Source organism: Leptopilina boulardi, unplaced genomic scaffold, assembly GCF_019393585.1.
Source record: "Leptopilina boulardi isolate dan_hultmark-lab unplaced genomic scaffold, ZJU_Lbou_2.1 LbouV2_112, whole genome shotgun sequence".
Lineage (NCBI taxonomy): Eukaryota > Metazoa > Arthropoda > Insecta > Hymenoptera > Figitidae > Leptopilina > Leptopilina boulardi.
In genome coordinates this window covers 1939355-1953486 of record NW_026137655.1, presented here as the reverse complement: position 1 = coordinate 1953486, position 14132 = coordinate 1939355, and the positions used below count along the sequence as shown (strand labels likewise).

General features: G+C 25.0%; 4 protein-coding genes and 1 long non-coding RNA gene across 8 annotated transcripts in view; 2 read left to right on the top strand and 3 right to left on the bottom strand.

The window, feature by feature from the left end:
* The window catches only part of LOC127278170 (uncharacterized), a 26007-nt gene extending 19459 nt beyond the window's left edge, over positions 1-6548 (bottom strand). Inside the window, exons 1-2 of the mRNA XM_051299809.1 lie at positions 6128-6548; positions 5499-5630 (exon numbers count right to left, since the gene is read on the bottom strand). The gene's annotated coding sequence lies outside the window, so the exon portion shown is untranslated. The remainder of the gene's footprint in view (positions 1-5498; positions 5631-6127) is intronic.
* The window catches only part of LOC127278427 (uncharacterized), a 10535-nt gene extending 498 nt beyond the window's left edge, over positions 1-10037 (top strand). Inside the window, exons 2-4 of the long non-coding RNA XR_007842489.1 lie at positions 2332-2557; positions 3624-3752; positions 9903-10037. This is a non-coding gene — a long non-coding RNA (uncharacterized LOC127278427). The remainder of the gene's footprint in view (positions 1-2331; positions 2558-3623; positions 3753-9902) is intronic.
* LOC127278410 (microsomal glutathione S-transferase 1-like) lies at positions 7467-9289 on the bottom strand. Its single transcript, XM_051300137.1, has 2 exons — positions 9059-9289; positions 7467-8265 (listed from the first exon to the last, which is right to left on the bottom strand). The coding sequence occupies exons 1-2, from the start codon at positions 9170-9172 to the stop codon at positions 7942-7944; spliced, it is 438 nt and encodes a 145-aa protein (XP_051156094.1). The 5' UTR covers positions 9173-9289; the 3' UTR covers positions 7467-7941.
* Positions 9631-11887, bottom strand: LOC127278342 (facilitated trehalose transporter Tret1-like). Its single transcript, XM_051300037.1, has 5 exons — positions 11602-11887; positions 11351-11530; positions 11009-11205; positions 10618-10924; positions 9631-10519 (listed from the first exon to the last, which is right to left on the bottom strand). Exons 1-5 carry the CDS (start codon positions 11675-11677, stop codon positions 9858-9860), a joined length of 1422 nt encoding a protein of 473 aa, XP_051155994.1. The 5' UTR covers positions 11678-11887; the 3' UTR covers positions 9631-9857.
* Positions 11344-14132, top strand: LOC127278388 (uncharacterized). Of its 4 annotated transcripts, XM_051300116.1 has the most exons (7): positions 11399-11477; positions 11906-12024; positions 12477-12654; positions 12749-13002; positions 13146-13597; positions 13683-13869; positions 14013-14132. In XM_051300116.1, exons 3-6 carry the CDS (start codon positions 12530-12532, stop codon positions 13770-13772), a joined length of 921 nt encoding a protein of 306 aa, XP_051156073.1. In that variant the 5' UTR covers positions 11399-11477; positions 11906-12024; positions 12477-12529; the 3' UTR covers positions 13773-13869; positions 14013-14132. The 4 variants fall into 4 exon arrangements, with proteins under 4 accessions (XP_051156082.1, XP_051156055.1, XP_051156064.1 ...); XM_051300125.1 differs by lacking the exon at positions 11906-12024 and having other exon boundaries at positions 11344-11477; positions 13689-13869; XM_051300098.1 differs by lacking the exon at positions 11906-12024 and having other exon boundaries at positions 11344-11477.

The window sequence follows — 14132 nt, the reverse complement described above, 5'->3', positions numbered from 1 at the left end:
ATTGATTATCATTTTATGTTGAAGATTTTAATGTAATTTTTATTGTCTCATTAAGAGGATACATTTTTAGTAAAGAATTTTTCAGTTTTTCCACTGAGAATTTTTTTCGAAAGGAAAAATATTATTTTCAAAGAAATTTTATTTTTAATTTTGTATAATTTTTTTTTTGTATTTATTTAATCAAAATCCATTAATAGCCCTTTTTATATTTATATTTATTTTCAAAGTTTTGTGAAATTTAGTTATCAGTTATTTTTAGATTTGATTTAATTGAATTTTTTTTTCTTTTTGATATCGAGGAAGAAAACTGCTTAATGAATCATAAAAATATTTTGTCAGATTTCACACGTCGACCTTCTTTTTTTTACATGCGGTTGAGAATTCAATGAATCGCTGCCAAACATAAAAGGGAAGTAAAGTTCAGGAAGATTTATTACCTTGTATATATCGTTCCTTATTTCCTGATTTAATATTACTGTTGTTGCCAAATTAGTATTAGCTTACAAAGATTCGGTTTCTTTTTCTTTTTTTTTGTTAAGGATTTTAAACTGAAAATAATTTTTTCTTCTTTAAACAAGAAAGTAATTATTTTTTAAATTGAAAATGCAAAATTTTACTAAATTAATATTTGTTAATTACTTGATTGATCAATAAAAATATATTTCTATGTAAAATATTTTGGGAATTTTAACATTTGAAAATTTGTTTTCCCAATTGTGGCAACAAGTAAATTCCAACACCAAATTGAGATCGATCGCTAATTAAATTAGAATAATTTACATGTCTTGCACTATGAAAATAGACAGTAATTAAAACAATTAATCATGCCCATCATTGATCTCTTTAAGCATGACGAACCAATTTGTTCTTTCGTGGAATGTATCTGCCTTGCTCTGAATTCGAATCAAGGTTCCAATTTATCCAAAAGTGGCGTATAATTTCATGAATAATAATCAGTCTTAATTTTCTTTTTTTTTACTATTCTTGAAAAAGATTCTATTTTTATAACGAAAAAAAGGTTACATAATTTTGTTTGATAAGATTAAATTCTTTTCTAACATTTGTGACATTTAATGATGAGACACTTTTGATCATAAATGTTTAATAAACATTGTCTGGAAAAAATTACCAGTGTCATAAGACAAAATGACATTAGAGAGAGGGAGAGAGAGAGAACTATAGAAAAATGTAAATATATACAAAGCTCGATAACGCAAAAGGCAATCATGTGTGAGTAGTATTGATAGAGAAGAAGGCTTTTAGCAATTTCTTGCGTAATACTTATTTCCTTCTAAATACGGCTGTGTGATCTGGCCTTCGTAAAAAAAAAGATACAGTAAGCATTTACTGCACATTCATTCGGAACAAAATTTACATCTCTTTCTCGAAAACCATTTCGCAAAACGTCACTTAGTAAATCAACTATCGCTGCATTTGGATTTAATCGATAAATGACGATTAAATGGCATTATTGGTTTTTTAGGCCATTGATGATTAAAAGGAATTCCAAAAATATCAATTTTCAGGAATTTCAAAACATTAGCCTTCATGCGATCAAATTAGAAAAAAATTTTCTTCGAATTTCAATTATAGAATCAACTAACAATTTCGTTATTTAATTATATTACAATAGAAATTTTTAGCTTTGTTTTTATTTCTAATCTTTAAAAAATCGCACCTTAAAATTTTAAATTACATATACAAATATTTATCATATATAACAGTTTTTGGTGTTAATTTTAACTGTCAATCTTTTTTTAAACCTGAATTGGTATTTAAAAAGACTGTTGAGAAAAAAAAGAAAATAATATCGACTTGAAAGCGTAGGTCGAATACTTGTTGAGAAGACAGAACTTGTGGGTCCGTATTTGGCGAAGGCAAAGAAATCTGTGGGCGAACCGGCAGGCCGCGTCATTCGTGTCGGGTCCGAGGAAACAGATGAATGGGCCTTACTCATTTCTCCACATGAAATATATTGCGTTTCTATATGCAGTTTCACTTTGATCCGAATCGATGGTCCTCGAAAAGAAGCCCACGTTCGATTACTTCCCAAAAGGCTCCACTTAAAAGGCCAATGTCGAAATATAATATAGACCCTTTAATCTTCTCTTTTTTACAAAATGATTCATATTCGAATTTATAGAATCTCGTCATTTCTTAATTTAATTTATTTTTATTCAATGTATAGGAAATAAAAATTATTTAAATTAAAATTTTTTAATTTTCCTTTATTAGATTTCTATCATATTTTATTTAATAATAAATTATTATAATAATTATATTTAATTTATCTTTTAAAACAGAAAATTAATATTTTTTAATTTTTTTCAGAGGAAACTACGTTTCCAATAGATATATTCTGTAAAAGATGTCGATTTTCTTATTCGCAAGACATAACTATTTGTAAGGAAAAATAATGAAGGCGGAATAGAAAATTATTATATGGATAACTGCAATTAGTGATTATTGGAGCTGACTCTTTTCATCAATTAAAATGTTCCAGAGAAAATAATGTGAAAATTGAAAAGTTGTTGAGCTCACAACTTTCCTAACAGAGGTAAGAAAAATTTTGTAATACATTTCATATAAATATATAGTTTAATTAATGGAGAAATTGATAAGAAAAAATGGAAAATACTCACAATTGAAATATTGGAAAAAATTGTTATTAAAAATTTGAAATCAATTTGAATTTGAATTACAATTTTTTTAATAATAAATTTAATGTTTAATGCGATTTCAAGATTAAGAGATTCGTCATATTTAAAAGACTGTAATTCAACTTTCTTTGTATTTTCTCTTTTTTTTTCTTGTTCGTTTGATCCCCAAAATGGATACCATCAAATTCCAAGGAGTGTCTCTCGACCATAATCGGAAAGTCTCAATATAACATGACTTTTGCAATAAAACGCGTCGCGAATTGAATTGGAAATTAAGCGGATTTTCTCAGAACTTGTCGTCGCTACTCGATTCTAGAATTTCTCATATAGTGAGATCAAAATTGGATTAAATAAATGAAATAAAAAAATCCTATTCGAGAAGTGACGAGAATAAATTTTTTTAAAAGAAAGTTTAACTTGTCCAAATTAGAAAAATAAATATTATATTAAGTACAGAAAGTTTTTATACAAAAAGAATTAAATGTAGAAATTGGCAAATTTTTGGTAAATTATTTTTTAATTTATTTAGAAATAAATTTTTATAATTTTGAAAAATATATTTCGCATTGTTTAGAAATTAAAAAACAAAGATTATTACTTGAAATTATAATAGTTTTATAATTATTACGTGAGAATGAAAACACATCTAGTGTTTTTAACGGAAATGATACACCAGTAAAAGACCTGTGAATTAGCTTTTTCCTTCCGTATGTTAAATTGCAACGGATGGCTGAATAGAATTTATTTTGTATTTAAAATTCAAATTTAAAAATTATACTTATTTCGTGTTAACAACTTGTTTACATTTCATTGTAATATTAATATTAATATAATTAATTAAACATTTAGTTCATTTAATTAAAAATTAATGAATTATTTATTTATTAAACAGTTAATTATAAATTATTATAATTAATTAAATACAACTTTAATTGATTTTTAAGAACATTATTTTATTCGTAGGTCTGTTAATTTCTTTATAGCCTCAAGTGACTCTACTGATTATAAAGAATTTATGCCAAAAAAAAAAACCACGTGCCATCATTTATTGTCTAATCAAACTGATGATGGAAATTTGGTGAATATTTTCATGTGAGTTTTTAAACTACTTCTTATTATCAAATAGATTTCTCTAATCTTCTATATTATTTCGATTTCAAGCTTTTGATACATTTTTAGTTACTACTATATTATTGTCATTTATCTTATCGCGCACTTTGAACTTAATTTTTCCATTAAATGCGAAAATAATTTTATTTTAAATCCCCAATTACGGCAAAATTGTGGTAACAGAAAATTCTAAACTAAAATAAAATGTGATTAAAGGGAGAGGGGTTAAATTGGCGTGAATTTCAGAGGCGTGAATTGTAGTGAAGTATTAAAAATCATGTTAATACGATATGTACGATATTATAAAAAGAAGACTTTGGAACGGAGCAAGAAAGGTTTCAAGTACTCGTGATGTCACGGCCTGTTTGGCTTATATTCTGACAGAGTACTTTTCAAAGCCCGTAAGGTCTTTAATCGCTGACTTTAATACTCTTATATCGTGTGTGATGCTTTCTTTTTCTTGCATCCGCCGTGGCGCCTCGATTATAAATAATGATTAATCAGAAAAATTGAGGGCCGTTTTTTTTATATATATATTCAGGCTGCGGTTTTTTTTAAATTATCAAACAAAAATTAAATATTAAAATTTTATAAATACAAAAATTTATATTACATTTCACTATTTATATTATGTATTATATATTTCACTAATTTAAATTTTTTCCAGTTATTGAATTTTTAGAAATGAAATTTTTACAGCTATCCTGATTATATATTATAAAAAAAGAAGTTATCCAATTGTTATCGATAACAAGTACCTATTTATTACATTTAATTTTCACTTTTTTTTCTTACACATTTGTCATAATGCTTTTATATACGTGCATTGTGCATGCACAATAGTAATTGTATACACGCATTTCAACCTTGCCTTTACACTATAGCGTGACGTGTGTTTAAAATTCGGTCATTCCTGTACTTGTCCAGACGAGGTCAATCATTTCACTTGAAATGAATAATCCTCGAAACTCTTAAATGAAGGTGAACAAATTGTTGTTTTTTCTTCATGGTCAGAAAATTTTTCACGATTACAATAACTTGAACCAGAAATTCCAAAAATGATTGATTAAGAGGAATTCTTTTTTTTGTTTCCAATGTCGTCAGTTAGTAATTATGAATCAAAGATAATAGATAAGTTAATGAATTTTGGAAATTTCTATGAAAATCTGAAGTGGATGTTAGTTTCAAAAAATAACGTTTATTCAGAGAAATATTTTCGTGCATATAATTTTTCTTTTCATTTTGAAACGAAGTAGAAACTCAGTTTGCCAAATTCAATAATCTCTTTGGGATTTCAAATTATTGTAAAGGATTGTTTGAAATTCTCTCTCTTTCTCTCTTTCTCAATGCTTTTGTTTTATCAATACTATTTACTGCAGGTAACTAAACTGCAGTAATTGAAGTGCAATTGCAGTTAACTAAACAATTTAACTTTCCGGAAGTCGGTGGATATTTATAAAATTAATTCCAACGATTAATTAGTTTTTTTTTTATTTATTTTCAATTTAAATATTATAATAATTTTAATTATTTAAATAAAAAATTTTAAAACTTAAGATCTAAATAAAAAGAAAAACAAATGAACAACAAAATTGAAATAGTTTCAAAAATGTTTAAAAAAAATTGACTTTTTAAATCAAAGTTTGTTTTAATTAAATTAAAATTAATTTTATTTTTAAATTATTGTAATCTACAAATTAGTAAAGAAATAAAATATTACGGTTATACCTGAAGAATCTTATATCTGGTATCGTTGAGATGAAAATTCTTTCAGGAAGTAGAAGTTAGAGAAAATTTTTTAAAAGCACATTTCCGTTGATGAACTTTAAACGTCTTTTGCATCGACGATAGTTCTTCATTCTAAAAATCGATTATTTGAAAAAGTTTTAAGATTTTGATGATATATTTGAGTTTTGATGATTTGATTAAAAAAGTATTAATTTTCAATTCATAAAATACTTTTGATAGCAAATAAAAAGTATAATAATGAAAAATTGCTAATAACAACTAATAAAAAAAAGTTTCAAAGCAATATAAAAATAAAATTTTATTAATTAATTTTTTATTATTAATACAAAATATTAATTATTTAATACAATATTTTAATTAACCGTTTTTTTATTTGAAAAATATTTATTTTTTATTAAAATTATTGTAATTATAATTTTTGTTTAAATTGAGTTGAATTTTATTTTAATTTATTTGCAAATTTTATTTCAAAAACATATTTTTCATTTTCTTTCGTGAGAAATGGAGTTTGTGGAATTGAAATGATATAGCAAATTAAATTGAAAGGATGTAGCGAGCTAATTTGTTACAAAAGATGTAAGGATTAAATTATGTAATGAAAAACACACTTTCTATGAGCAGGGAATCGGATTGCGAGGAGTGAAAGTGTCGAGGGATCGATTTCCGCGTTTGTCGACACCATTCCGCATAATTTTCCATTGACCCAGTTAAATTGGCCTTGATCCTATTTCAATTGAATTTGTTTCACTAATTTTTCGCACATGCAATGCAAAAAAAAATTACACTTCGACCCTAAACAACACTTTTGTTAATTCACTCAACACTGGTTAGCGCGACACAAAATCATAATGATTTATCATTCTGCAGGCGCTTCGCAGGATCGCGAATCACTAAAACTTGGTGGTCGTCGACGTCGACGTCTCGATTTCCCGCGTGCGTCAAAGCGTCGTCCATCACCTTGGAAACTGCGAAAAACATTGACTGCGCCATATCGCGAAAATTCGCCTCAATCCCGCGAAATAGATGAAAATTTAAAAAATTTATTTCACCTTCCTTTAGGAGATGAATAATTTAATTCCAAGTTTTTTTTTAATGAAAAATTCTATTTCATTAAAAATTTTTAATTAAATTAATCTTTAATTTTTTTTATTTAAATGTTGTAATAAGCTTTTCATTAATATTGTTTTATTTCATTTATTGCTTCCTCGTGGAGGAAGCTATGTAGTCCTTTCGTTTATAAACTTTTTAAAAATGGTGAAAACAAATTTTCCTCTATATAGAAACATGTTATATGAGATCCTGATCAATTGTCCGGATGTATGTATGTGTGTGTGTATGTGTGTGTGTGTGTGTGTGTGTATGTGTGTGTGGATCGTTTTTGTGAACACGATATCTTTAACAGGTTTTAATGGATTTGGATAAAATTTGGTAGGCTTATTTAACACATTAATCTCTCAAAAATGACGAGAGGATTTTTAAAAATACCCAAAAAAAAAAATTTTATCGTTTTTTTTCCAAAAATTTTTTTTTAATTGAAAAAATTTTTAAATCGAAAAATTTAAGGTAATATATAATATAATCGTCTTCTTTATGTCAAGATGAATCGATTGATATATATAAAGTATAGATTTGATTGAAATTTAAAGAATTAAAGAAAGTTAAAAAATCAAAAATTCTCATTTTAGCTAAAAAATGATGTGTTTATTTAAATTCATGTTTATATATGAAATAATTTTATTCCCTGCATTGAAACGAATTGGTTGGTATATATAAAGTATAGATTTGATTTAAAATTTGAGAATTAATAAAAATTGAAAAATCGAAAATTCATATTTTAGCTAAAAAATTTTGTGTTTTTTTTAAATTCAAGTTGATGAATAAAATAATTGTATTCCTTGCATTAAAACGAATCGATTCGTATATATAAAGTTTATGTTACACTCAAAATTAATTAAAATTTTCTTTATTTTTCAAAAAATTTAATTAATTTAAAACATTTTTAACTCGAAATTTTTTAAATCAATCAATTGAATTGGACAAATTCATTGCTTCCTTCACGAGGAAGCGAATTTTTTGCTTCACACAATGAGGAAGCATAATGTTTATGAAATAAACATAAAGGACCCCCTCCTTGTTTAATAAATGTTTTCACAAATTACAAAATACTACTCTTAGAAATGTAAATTACATTATATAAAATGGTAATTACAAAAAATATTTAACTAAATTATAGAAAAATACGATTATTTAAATGTAAAAGTGTCTTTTTACAATTTTTTGTCACAATTGAAAATTTTGTAACTAACAATATTATTTATAATATATATTTTACACGAAGAGAAATTGTTAACAATTTTTATCAAAAGTATAAAAAAAAAATGGTGAATAGATTTTGTTAGAATTTTCGGTTTCTTTCTTTTTTTTACATATAATGCATTAAACAATTAACAGCTTGATATCCCATGATTATGTATCCCACGAAAAAGGAAATAGCTCTACCAGGTTGCATGGGACAAATAGCGTATGTTAAAGTATGAGCGATTCTACTTAAAACGAAACCGCGAATTAAATTAGTAGCTAGCCAAATGGATGGCCCGGTTGTCAAATAAAGGAAAGTTATTATAAACCATGGGAGAACATTTTCCAGATCGTTCAAATGACATCTGCGAATTCGTTCTACGTCTTGATCGTCGTGAGTTACTTTTGCTTTCGGAGCAAAACCAGTGTCTTCTGGATTAGCGAATACCTAAAAACAAAAAATTATTTTTTAAATCAATTTTTTAATTATTTTTAATTTTTAGAAATTTACAATACATTGTTTTTATTTAATTAAAAATAATTTAATGTTCTTAAAAATACACGTGAAAAATAATTGGATAAAAAAAATGTTCATAAAATATTAATTTTATATCTATTCCCCTTATAAATTAGATATTCTTTTAACAGATATAGATATACTACTATTAATACTTTCAATGGCAACGAAAATAATTTTTAATGAAGTAGAAGATAACAATATCGCAAAAAAATAACAGTTCTTAAGAATATTTAATCAGAAAAAAATGTATAATTAAAAAAAGATTCTAAAAATTTATAATGAGTTACTTAAAAAATAATCAATCTTTTTGAAATTTCAATCATTTAAAGAAATAATTATATATTTTTGTTTTATTAATTAAATATTGTTGAATTAAAAATTAATTGATTTAAAAAATTTAATAAAAAAAGAATTTGATTTTTATCTTCTTTAAAATTGACATATTAGTAATAATTTAATTGTTTTTTAAGTACCTAAATTCTTCTTTGATTTTGATTAGTTTTTTGTATATCAGAAAAATTAGGCTATATGTGTTGTTAGCCGGTAAAGAATATAAAATATAATGTGTGTATTTGATTTATTTAAAAATTTATTAATTACTTAATAAAATAAAAAAGTAAAATTTTTTCATTACAGAAAATCAGAAATAAATTATAAATTATTTCTTTAATGTTTTAACTAATGAATATGTTATAATTAATTAAAATATCAGGATAAATACCTTCTTTCTGAATCTTTGCCGAGCAGTTAATGGAACCATAGCCATTAATTTAAGAACTACAATAGCGCCCCAGAAGCCAAAAACTTTCATTAATTCTAAATCAATTTGCGTCATTTTGCAGGGAAATTTATTTTACTAATTCTCTATAAACAGAAAAATAAAATTCTGTAAGTATTTCTCCTCGAACACTCGACAATGTAGTGACTGGCGTTTTTCGGAATTCTTTCTAGATACATACCTTGCAATAGATAAAGCTTATCTGTTATCTTGTATATAATTATGGAATCTTCTTATATACAGTTATTATATTGTCAATTAAAATAATTTTATTCTAGAGAAATGATTGAATCATTCAATTGTATAACATCATGACTATGATGTATTTTTTAAATTAATCGTTAAATCTGAAAATAGTTTTTTTTTATGTTTGAATATAATTTCAAAATGTTTCTGTATGAAAAAAGAAACACTAGATAATTAGAAATACAGATTCAGATTAAATAGATTTAAATCATTTGTTTTGTAACTTTTTTTATTAGTTGATTAATTATAAAATTGAAAACAAATATTAATACTATTTACGATTTTTATTGTTATAAATTAAATTATAAGTATTAAAACAAATTTGGAAATTATGACGTAGAATAATAAGATGAGCATTGACTGCTGGCTTTGGAGCTTGCTCTATTATCCAATACTTTGTAACATTACCGACTCAGTCTGACAGCGCGAAATTTTAAATGCTGATAATTTTTTTATTCAATTTAATAATACTTTTTTGCAAATACAGACAATTTTTTTAAATTGGATTTTTAATATTTTCACTATTTTTCTTTTTTGTCAGGGTATTTTGTATTTCAAGAAGAGACTTACATTTTGTTTCCGGCAACACATAATAAACAAATGGCAATGATAAAAAAACCACAATTGCACACAATAAAAATACATATTTTTCGCCAATTAAATAAATCAATGGCTGATAAGCTCGTGTTGTACAAAAATTAAATACAGCTGCCGATGCTGTTGAGGCAAATCCAGCAAATGATTTGATATTTGGAGGAAATAATTCACCAACTAATGTTGAAGGTACACATCCTAATCCATAGGCGAATGATATACTGAATAAAAAAAGGGAAAATATCGGTAATATCCAAAGTTTATCGATATTTAAATTTAATGACAATAAATGAAAATGTAATCCTAAAAGTAGAAGTGAAATGGTAACACCAATTGATGATGTCATTAGAAGACTTCTTCGACCAAATTTATCAACAAGATATGCAGAGAGAAAATTTGTTGCAATTGGACAAATACCCAAAATTGCAACTATTGTACTGGGATTAATTATCGTTACTTGTGCCTTTCTGATGATTATTTCCATGTAACTGTAAAATACATTGTACATACTGAACACGCAGAAAAGCTGAAGAAGAATGATGATTATTGCACTTTTTCGAATACCTGAAATTATAAATTGCTTTGGTAAAAAAATATTTTATTATTATATTATTTAAATATTTCAAAAAATGTATATTTTTGTCATTTTTTTTAGAGTTTACCTGGAAGTCGAAACTCTCTCAGTCTTTGCAAAAAGGTCATGTTTAATGTACCAGAATAAGTCAACATATCTTGGATTTCCTTTTTAAATTCATTTGTTCGTCGAAACCATTTTAATGATTCTTCTGCTTTCTCGAGATGACCGTTTTGAACGTGATGATATGGAGTCTCCGGAATTAAGGAAAAGAGAGCAAGAAATAAAAAATTCGGTACAAGACTTATGTAGGCGAATACTTCCATAGGAAGGTACGATCCCATTACATTTCCCAGAACGACTCCCACACTACTCACATTAATATTTAACGAAATCTAAAAAAAAACATATTAATTAAATTAATTCATATAGGAAATTTTAGTGTTATGTTAATTTTAGTATTTTAATTTTTCACACACTAGAGCACCGCGAATCGAAGGATGAGCTATTTCTCCTAAATAAATTGATAATGAACCCCAAGTAATACCGGAACCAATTCCAAGAAAGAATCTTGATATATAAAGCCAAAATACAGAGCTCGCAATTATTGTACAAATCCATCCAATTGCCATAGGAATTGCTCCAAAAAGAAGAACAATTTTCCGACCGAGAAATCCTTTATTAAAAATTAAGGTAATTTTATGAATAGAAAAATGTTTTATTTAATACAATTATTTTTAATTGTTTATAGTAATTTAATTAATAAATAGTAATAATAACTTATTATTAATCTAATTCAAATAATTACATACAGAAATCACCTTGTATTAAAGCGCCTGTGAAAGCTCCAATTAATCGTCCGAGATTCAATAAAGATGCAACCCAGGATGCTTCAAAATCCGACAATTTTAATGAAGAATCCGAATCCACTGAAGTCAATTGAGCCAGGTAAGGTGACGACCAACCATTAACCAATCCGGAATTAAGAACAATGAGACTTACTATATAAATAGTAACAAAAATTAATTATTGTTGCAATTTGAATTTTAATCATTTTTTTTTTTTTACTCACACGCTAAGGCAGCTAACCATTGTGGCCAAAATTTTTCTTTTTCATCCTTAGATTCGTTATTATTGTTTACGGTCATTTATAAAAGTCAAGTAATTTGCAATATAGTTAATTAATTTTACAATCCTTTTTACAATTAAGTATAAATATAAAAATAAATTTTGATAATTATTAAAACTATTTTAAAAATAAAAGAAAAATAATAATTGAAGATATTTAAAATCTAAATTATTAACAAAACTGATGTAACATTTTCTATTGAAGTTATGAGGCAACACGAAATTTTATAATAATTGAAAACGTTTAGGAATCAAAAGCATTGTTGAGGGAAATTAATTTTAATTCAAAGATGACAAGTTAGTCTGTGAATATTATCTGAAAATTTATGATTTCTTGATGTTTATACACTCCTTTCTTCATTATTGGGTAAGTATTTAACATCGTTGTCTCGCATATGTTTGAAACATTTTTTTTTCTAATCCCCCTATAAGTGTCATTCATTTGTTATCTTTCTGTTTTTCAGAATATATTACCAATTTTAATTAAACATAAATCTAGAAACTAATTAGTTCTGCTAGTTCTTATCTCATTAACGTCTATCAAATTATAACTTAAATCATGATACATATTACGATATATGTACTTATTTCCTATAAACAAAAAATGGAAAAATTCAAAATTTTCTTAGAATTTTTAAATTCGAATGAAAATGATATTTTAATTTAAATTGAAAATTATTAACAATATTAATTGAAATTAAAATCTTATTTATATTTAATTATAATTATGTTAATGAAATTATTTTATCATTGATTTTCTTTTTTTTTTATACCGATTCTACTTAAGAATTTATAACCAACAATTTTTATATTTGACAGATGCTTAGGATTTAAATAAAGTGAAAGAAAATAAAAATTCTTGATCAGCAATAATGCTAGACGTTCAGAAACAGCAACAGGGGATAAATTTTGTTAATAGATCTCAACAACGAACAACATTGAGAGTAGTTGTTGAAAAAATAGGAAAAGCAAGTGCAGTTGTTCATGGAGACTTGAGGTAATATTTCTAAATAAACTAAAAATTAATATTCTTTTTATTTTTGTTATTTAATTTACTAACTATATTTTTATTATTTTTTTTTTATTAACAGCAAAGAAGCTTTAAAGGAACTATTGATGTCTGAATTGTCATTGATATCAAAAACCAAATCTTTTGAAAAAGAAGATATAAAAATTTCTCCAATTGAAATTCAGGAAAGTATTGATGAAGAAGATTTCAGAGATAATGAAAGAGAAATTTTAAACAACATTAGTCAAGAAATTTCCAAAGATAATAATGTAATTGAAGATCATATTGATGCTGTAATAGATTTATCAAAAAATGAAAAAGAGCAATATGAAGAAGGTAATAATTTTTTTTGTTAATTTTCTCATTGTTATGAATTAATATATTATTATAATTGTTTATTTGTAATTTAATTGATTTAATAGTAATAATAGTTTTTAAATTTTTATAAAAATAAAATTAAACTTTTCTTTAATAAACAGAAGAAAATCAAAAGAAATGTGATACGAAAGTTTCGAAAAATCTTGAATTTTATGGGGAAATTGACTCGTTCGAAAGAAAATTGACGGAAAATGGAAATCCTAAAAATAGAGAAACACATAAAAAGAAAATTTATGTAAAAGATTCAAAGACGCACGACAAGAATTTTATTGCATTGCGCAAAAGTCAAGAAATTTTAAACGAGTTATTGATCCATGAAATTGGTATAAATGAAGAAAAAGAAGACACATTAAATATGTCTGAAGATAATAAATGGTTGAAGAAACATTTTAAGGAACCATTAATTTTAGCTATGAAAGAAATTGTTGAGAAGAAACCTTCGGATCCGATAAATTATTTAGGTTTCTGGTTATTAAATTACAGAAGTTTTGATGAAAATCGAGAGAAGGAAATACGCTTAGAAGAAGATATACTGAAGAATCAAAAAAATCACGTAAATTTATATTTTTCATTATTATTACTATTTTATTATCATATACTGTATTTTGATATATTGTTTAATTGTATTTATTTTTAAGTTACAGAATGAAGTTGACAAAATTTCAGTATCAATATTGGAAGAAAAAGACGAACTCTTAATTCAAGAAGAAGAAAATACAGAAAACTGATAAATAATGAATAATTTTTGTGCTTAGGATTTAAATTTTACTACAATTTATAGATATACATTTTTAGATTAGGTTTATCTATATTTATCCACATTATGTAAGTATATACATATATTTGATATAAACGTAGATTAAAAATAAAAATATACACATTTTAAAATACGTGATAATTAGAAAAAATATTATTTTTACTTTTATAGTAATTAATTTTGAAGAATTTAAATATTCCCTCTTTTTTAGGAGATCTGTTTTATTTACCATCGATAATTGCGATTTCAACGCCATCTATATTAAAGATGGCCGTCTAAATGTTTTTTTCCCGCCAAATGGACGTTTGGCGTTTCCATCTGACTGTGTGAA

What these genes read in the sequence shown, in the direction of transcription:
- LOC127278410 (XM_051300137.1), bottom strand. Translation starts at nt 9,172, where the DNA reads ATGACGCAAATTGATTTAGAATTAATGAAAGTTTTTGGCTTCTGGGGC. An exon ending in GGCAAAGATTCAGAAAGAAG is followed by an intron (nt 8,266 to 9,058) that starts GTATTTATCCTG and finishes TTTTGTTTTTAG; the next exon opens with GTATTCGCTAATCCAGAAGA.
- LOC127278342 (XM_051300037.1), bottom strand. Translation starts at nt 11,677, where the DNA reads ATGACCGTAAACAATAATAACGAATCTAAGGATGAAAAAGAAAAATTT. An exon ending in CTTCGATTCGCGGTGCTCTA is followed by an intron (nt 10,925 to 11,008) that starts GTGTGTGAAAAA and finishes GTTTTTTTTTAG; the next exon opens with ATTTCGTTAAATATTAATGT. An exon ending in GAGAGAGTTTCGACTTCCAG is followed by an intron (nt 10,520 to 10,617) that starts GTAAACTCTAAA and finishes TTATAATTTCAG; the next exon opens with GTATTCGAAAAAGTGCAATA.
- LOC127278388 (XM_051300098.1), top strand. Translation starts at nt 12,530, where the DNA reads ATGCTAGACGTTCAGAAACAGCAACAGGGGATAAATTTTGTTAATAGA. An exon ending in GTTGTTCATGGAGACTTGAG is followed by an intron (nt 12,655 to 12,748) that starts GTAATATTTCTA and finishes TTTTATTAACAG; the next exon opens with CAAAGAAGCTTTAAAGGAAC. An exon ending in TGAAGAATCAAAAAAATCAC is followed by an intron (nt 13,598 to 13,682) that starts GTAAATTTATAT and finishes TTTATTTTTAAG; the next exon opens with TTACAGAATGAAGTTGACAA.